This window comes from Octopus bimaculoides, chromosome 10, assembly GCF_001194135.2.
Source record: "Octopus bimaculoides isolate UCB-OBI-ISO-001 chromosome 10, ASM119413v2, whole genome shotgun sequence".
NCBI lineage: Eukaryota > Metazoa > Mollusca > Cephalopoda > Octopoda > Octopodidae > Octopus > Octopus bimaculoides.
Genome location: NC_068990.1, coordinates 84,743,826 through 84,751,143, shown reverse-complemented (window position 1 = coordinate 84,751,143; position 7,318 = coordinate 84,743,826). Strand labels below are relative to the sequence as shown.

General features: G+C 35.5%; 1 protein-coding gene across 4 annotated transcripts in view; it reads left to right on the top strand.

Annotated features, from left to right (window-relative positions):
• Positions 1–7,318, top strand: part of LOC106871332 (uncharacterized) — a 30,639-nt gene that overhangs the window by 4,641 nt on the left and 18,680 nt on the right. For all 4 annotated transcript variants that reach the window (XM_014917731.2, XM_052971341.1, XM_014917732.2 and 1 more), the window contains 4 exons: positions 357–379; positions 1,996–2,069; positions 3,488–3,595; positions 5,362–6,744. In XM_014917731.2, coding sequence (XP_014773217.1) covers positions 357–379; positions 1,996–2,069; positions 3,488–3,595; positions 5,362–6,744 — 1,588 coding nt within the window. The remainder of the gene's footprint in view (positions 1–356; positions 380–1,995; positions 2,070–3,487; positions 3,596–5,361; positions 6,745–7,318) is intronic.

The window sequence follows — 7,318 nt, the reverse complement described above, 5'->3', positions numbered from 1 at the left end:
GCCTCCTTATTGGTCATTAACCAAGGATTAAACAGCAAAACATTTATTCTTTTATTAGAAATTATTATCACCCACTTGCAACTTTCTTTGTGGATTACCATGATAATCTAATTGCTAGAAAACATCCAAGCATTATAAAAGTTCTTGTCCGTCAAAGAATATCTTAAAAATAGAGTCAGTGGAAATGAAAAATAGTATTTGTAGAATTTACAATGTTTTAATTTAAAATTTTTTAATTTTCATTTTTTTATTTTGTGTTATCTTTTATTTAAAATTTTTATATTTTTCATAACAAAGTTGTTTTAATGTTACTTTCTTGATTTTATTATTATTTATTTATTCTTTTGTTTATAAAGCCAACCACTGGAGTCAGCAGAAGGTAAGCCATAGGAACCACTTCAGGTTTAAGTTTCTTATCTTTAATGTTTGTCAACTTGTGTTGGAAGCCTCTTTCAAAGGACTATTAGGTTTGAACCCCCTTTATTTAAACATGTATTCAAATTAGCCAACAAGGGAGCCTTTAGGTAGTTGATACACCTGTTACAAATAACAAACAAATTTCCTTCACATCACAAGCCAACAAAAGTGCTTCTACTCCAACAGTCCTCAACCTATGGGCCTTGTATAATTCTGAAAGGGTCTCAGTGACCTTTTTATTTTTACTTCTAAAATATTTGATAAACTGTAAAAAGTCCGTGTGTATGTCATGCAATAAGCTATGAGACGTGTAAAAGCTACTACAACTTTACTGTTAACAAAATTAGGAATATTCCTCCAGGAAAGATATCAAATGTTAAGTGACTCCATCCCTTCCTCCCATCAGTCTTGGAGGCCTTGTAACAGGTCTTGAGTGTTGCCTTCTCTCCCGACTAAAAGATAAAAATAAGCTTGCCCATTCTTGTGTATACAGGTACAGATATATGGTCAACCCTGACTGATGAAGGACCGAGATTCATATATGTGTATATCTAGGGTGCAGTCTGAAGAGGAATTTTCATCCCTTCTGTACAACATGCTACTATTGTATAATGTGTGTGTACATATATGTACACTCATCTTTGAACATACACGTAAATACAGTTATTATTGAGAGTTGATGGATAGCAGAATTAATAGAAAATACCTTGTGTTATATGACTTAGCTTTGCATTCTGAATTCAAATCTCACTATTCAGGTCAACCAAAGCCTTGTGAATAGATTTGGTAGACAGAAACTGAAAGACGTCCATCATATGTGTGTGTGTGTATCTGTGTTTGTCTCCCATCACTGCTTGATAACCAGTGTTGCTGTGTTTACATTCCTATAACTTAGTGATTTGTCAAAAGAGAACCGATAGAGTAATTACCAGGCTTTAAAAAAATAAAAGAAAGTACTAGGCTCAATTCATTCAACTAAAAATTTGTCAAGGCAGTGCCCCAGCATGGTCACAGTCTAATGAGTAAAAGATAAAAGATACACTCATACTGAGGAATATTATGTATTTTTTTTATGTCCCATGAATAGCATTCTCTTGATGTTATGATTTTGAACAGTGGCTGTGTGGTAAGTAGCTTGTTTACCAACCTCATGGTTCCGGGTTCAGTCCCACTGCATGGCAACTTGGGCAAGTGTCTTCTACTATAGCCTCGGGCCGACCAAAGCCTTGTGAGTGGATTTGGTAGACGGAAACTGAAAGAAGCCCATCGCAAATATGTATATGTTTGTGTGTCTGTGTTTGTCCCGCCAACATCGCTTGACAACCGATGCTGGTGTGTTTACGTCCCCGTAACTTAGCGGTTCGACAAAAGAGTCCGATAGAATAAGTACTAGGCTTACAAAGAATAAGTCCTGGGGTCGATTTGCTTGACTAAAGGCGGTGCTCCAGCATGGCCGCAGTCAAATGACTGAAACAAGTAAAAGAGTAAAAGAGACTGTAGAATGTTACATTTGAAGTTAATATTCCACGTTTAAGTTCCATGTTTCAATAGCTTTTCTATTTATGTTCTTTGTTATAGTCATGGTGTCAACCAGAAAAATAAAGAAATGACTTCAAAACCTAAAAGAAAAGTTATGCAAGCTGGAAAACAAAGTAGGCAAATATTTTATCCTTTTTTTAGTGTTGTGTTGATTTTTATAATACTAAAACACAAAGTCTGTTTGTCTGTTCCATGATTTTATTAAAAACACACACACAATATACACTTGCTCACAAACAAACATGATAAAGAAAGAAAGGGAGGAATCATGCTATTTTGACCTGTACCTACTACACTCTTGGAGTGGTTGGCGTTAGGAAGGGCATCCATCAGTAGAAACACTGCCAGATCAGGTTGGAGCCTGGTGCAGCCTCCTGGCTTCCCAGACCCCAGTCAACCTGTCCAACCCATGCCAGCATGGAAAATGGACGTTAAACGATGATGATGATGATATCATCATCATCATTTATCGTCCGTTGTCCATGCTGGCATATATATATATGTATGGGAAGTGCCACTGCATGAAACTCTCTGCCTTTGAGTTACTCTGTAAGTTCTGCCAGTAATTAATATATATATATATATATATATAGCATAAGTATGCACAGCCATTTGCATATTATTGCATCAAACTGACTGAATGTTTGGAACAACTGTAAAATAATATCTAGGAATTTAGTTTTGCTTTGCTAATTATATTTTTTTCATGTTTTATATATAACATATTTTGTAAATGATATAAATATGATGCCATATATATATATATATATGCGTGTGTGTTTGACCAGCTTGTATCTTAGTAAATACTTGTGCTAGGCAGTTCTTAGAACCAACTTTTGTTCTGCAGAATTATTTTTATCTTGATTCGGAAATTGGGTTTTAAGAATCTGGGAACTTCTGAGCATTAATCTATTTATCTATTGTATGCTAATAATAGTGTCTTCTCAACCATTGTGTGTGTGTGTGTGTCTCCATGCAGGATACTCTGTAAAGTTGCAGGTGAGCAAGCAGAACTGTGGGATTGAGAAGGTCTTGTTATGGTTATGACAAACTCACCAGTGCTGGTGCCATGATAAAATGTACCTGGTGCACTCTGTCAGGTAGTTGATGTGAGGACAGTCATCCTACAATGGAATCCAACCCAAAACTGAAATATTTAGGAGAGCAATAACTCTGAGAACTCATCCAACCCATTTTACATCCAACCATAGAAAGTGGATGTAAAATGGTGATGATGATGATACGTACATACTCATATATGAAGGTATTCTGCTCAGTTTCTGTCCGTCAAATTTACTCACAAGGCATTTGTCAACCGAAGGTTGTGGTAGCAGAGACTAGTCCAAGGTGCTGTTCAGTCATATTGAACCAGGAACCATGTAGTTATGAAGTAGGAAGATCTGTACAGTGTCAGTATAGAAAAATACATGTTAAATGACAATGATGGCCTTTTAAGAAGGTTTTTTTCTTTATTTAATTGCTCTTACATAATTATAATTGTTCTGCTCTTTCTTTCTCTCCTTTCATTTAGAGCTGATTGGTTCTACCACTGATTCCTCTGGGACCACTGAACAAACATACCGTTCTGCTTCTCCAAGACTAATAAACCGAATTGAGACACAAAAGCCAACATCAAAAGGTTTACATTCACCTTAGTATCAATGTATAATATTGATTTCTAACATTGGCATAAGGTCACAAATTATGGGGTTGGATACAGTTGCTTAAATTGACTCCAGTACTTGATCGATGCTTTATACAGGGCCTGGAAAGCTGAAAAGTAAAGGTGTTCATTGTAGGATTTGAACTCAGAACATAAAGGACTATAACTATATACCATAAAGCATTTTATTACTGCATTAATGATGCCCCAATTCCATATATATAATATTTACTTGATCATTATTTTACTTTCGATTTAATTAATGAATTATGTAGAATAAAAACAAATATGATGGCTCTATGAATCATAGGACCAAGTAAAGCCAAATAAGGATTCGTTTCCCCTTGGAATTGCATCTTTCTAGTAAAAGCTCTTTGCCAATGATTCCCTCCTTTCAACAACAACATATTAAAGTGCATGCTAAATGTCAAATGAATTAGCCTTACCAAGCTCTCCTTAGTTTAGTATGGACTAAAGGGTTATGGGTTCTTTCCATCCTTGGACTCATTACAAAATATGAAATATATTTAAAAAGGGATAATTTACTGTTTAAATGGATTATCACAAGAAAAGCACTGATAGTATGGCAGAATCAGAAGTTCATATGATATTTCAGGGTGGGTTCTCTCTTTTAAAGAAATGAAAAGTGTGCTGGAAGAGTGAATGAAGTTCAGGGCTTTCCAACTCACCTTTTTTTCTTCAAAGAAGTCTTCTACCTGAAATATCAGAGTGCAACCTCCTCACAGATCACCAACATCACTAGTTTCCATGGGTTTTGACTTTTCTTTCTTCACTGGACTAAAAACACTGTTTAGTTTCAATTTTCTACATTCTGAGTTCAGTTTTTGCTAGATTTGATTTTTGCCGTTCATCATCCTGGAGCTAGTTAGATAACTATTGGTGATGTAGCAGTTTGATTCAGTCAGCCATATCTAATCATCTACAAGTTTGCGAACATGTGTCATGATAAATCATGAGTTAGGCTGCTTTTGTTGATGTTGCATTAGGAAGGGCATCCAACCATAAAAACCATGCCAAAGCAGACAATGGAACCAGTGCAGCTCTCAGGCTGGCCAGATCCAGTCAAACCATCCAATCTATGCCAGCATGGAAAATAGATGTTAAATGATGATAATGATGATGATGAATTAGAGTGGACATATATCTTGTTCTTATTCATTTGATTATTATTTTGGTTTCTGTTTCCTAACTTGTGATTATTTTATTGTTAACAACAAATGAAAGAAAGAATAATCCGATTTTTCACAGAATTTGAAATTTGATGTATAAGGCTGGTTTCCTCTACAACATGACCTTCTATGAACCTCTGTGGGCTATTACTTTTATTCAGCTTCCATGATGTTAAGGATATGAGAAGTACACCCCCATAGTTGGAGCATAAATCTATTAGTGCTGGTGTCTTTTCTCTTGGGTGAAATTGAATCCAACAACGAAAAACACTGCCATACTCTTCATTTTACAGTACTGTCACTGCTTACATCAGGGACTTGTTTGTCCTGTTTACATCCAGACAGACATTTAAAAATGATGTTAATGAGATGGAATTAGTTCAAAGATTGTATGGAAAGAAATTTTTAAGTCGATCGTTGTGTGGTTAAATGTTCTATTCTAAATCCATTTATATATTCCAATATGACAAAATGTATGCAATTTTCATGATGTTCATAATTAGACTTTTCTTTGATTAAATCTATTGATCTTATCTTTTTATTGTTTCACAGCTGAGCCACTTCGTTATGTTGGTCACCCAATTAAAACTAGTGTGCCGTTCAATAGAATGTTGTCTACCTCAACACCTGATCCTGAAAAATTTTTAACAACTGTCAACTGGACTGACTGTGATACAATTAATGATGGACTTGCTTCTAATACTCAAAGCAAGCAATTGCTACCTGAGAGACAGAAATCAAAGAAACTGATGCAAACTAAGAAAGCACATGCGATGCCTGTAACTTCCAAGCAATGCAAAACTGACCAGATCCTTAGAAAACAAAAATCTCCTACAAACATCACAAATAATGCAGTTCAACAAAAGAAAAAAACACATTCTGAAGTAGAAAATCCCAAAACATCTTTGGGAATTGGAGTTTCTTCTTCCAGTCCATCTTATGGAAATGCTTACAGTTTCTCTGTTCACCAAGTTAATAAAATGTCGCCCAAGCTGGATACTGTAAACAACCAATCTGCATTTGACCCTGTTGTACCATCATCTAAACATGAGTGGAAAACCACTGCAAACGCTTCTTCAAATGCCACGAAGCTTTCATATTCTCTAAGTCAATGTATTACATCTTCAAATGCTCAGAAACCTGTTTTAGAAAGTATTCCTGTAGTTGTCCCATTAATTTCAACAGAATCAGATGCACCAAATTTGGATTCAAGACAAGTTCCTTCATGTACTAAAGAACAATCAACATATTACCCACCTGATTTGCTCAACTATAAACTTCCAGATTATCCTGCTAAATCTACAAATACTGCTGAAACACAACACCAAATTCCAATTCAAGAACCCCTTCAGCTGATTCCAGAACGTCCCATATTTTTAGATAAAACTGTTCAAACAAGCCAGCCAAAAGAACAATTTTTTACAGGTATAGACACAATAAACACCAAACTACAACCATCAGCTCCTGTTTCAATATCAAATCATCAAATCATATCACCAGTTTCTAATCATTTTTTCACTCCTATAAACCCATCTCAGGGAAGTATGGCAAATGTAGGAGTAACTTTTGAAGAGCCTGTTCGTGATAACAATGTACCTGGCTATTCTTCACAACTTAATCAACCCAAAACTGTTCCTTCTAATAACTTAATTTCCGGTAATTCAAATCCTGCTGGAAAATCTTTGAAAGGATCTCAGGGAAATGTTAGGAATGGTTTTAATGATAATGCAAGTCCACCAGAATATACCTTAGGTAAAACCACAAAAAACCATCAGACTATGCCAGGAATAAACTGTAAAGAGAATCCTAATACTTATGGATGTTCAAGTAATGGCTATGATATTCATCTCCAGTGGCAAAGTGTAGAAGCCTTAGCTGGAGCCAAAACTCTTAAGTTTATAATCAATGAATTAAAAGAAACCTGTAAATCTACAAGTATGTATTTTTTTTACTTCTGTGAAATTTTACTTCTAAAATCGTGATTATCCCAGGTCAGCTCTGATTGAGTATATTATATGATTGAAGGCATTTCATTAGTAATTACTCCCATCCATTGCATATCTAGGATTACATTGTCCAGTGTGTCCTTAGTGGCATTTGAGCTTAGAGCATAATGATATGTAATTAAAATATGTAAATCATAGTACAGCATTCTATTGCTCACTATGCAAAACACTATGAAATAATTGTTTATATTTATTTATCACTAGCAGAAATACCCGGCGTTGCCCGGGTTAAAGAGAATAATGAAATCTAAAAACGCCGTCTAGACTACGCATCATCTTTATATATAGAGATGTATATACAGGAATGAAGCCAGTATGCTCCGTTGGATGTGTAATGTCAATGTGAATACCCGTCAGAGTGTAAGTATCTTGAGAGAAAAGCTGAACATTAGAAGCATCAGTTGTGGCGTGCAAGAGAGACGATTGCGCTGGTATGGACATGTGGTGAGAATGGAGGAGGATAGCTGCGTGAAAAAGTGCCACACCCTAACAGTTGAGGGAAC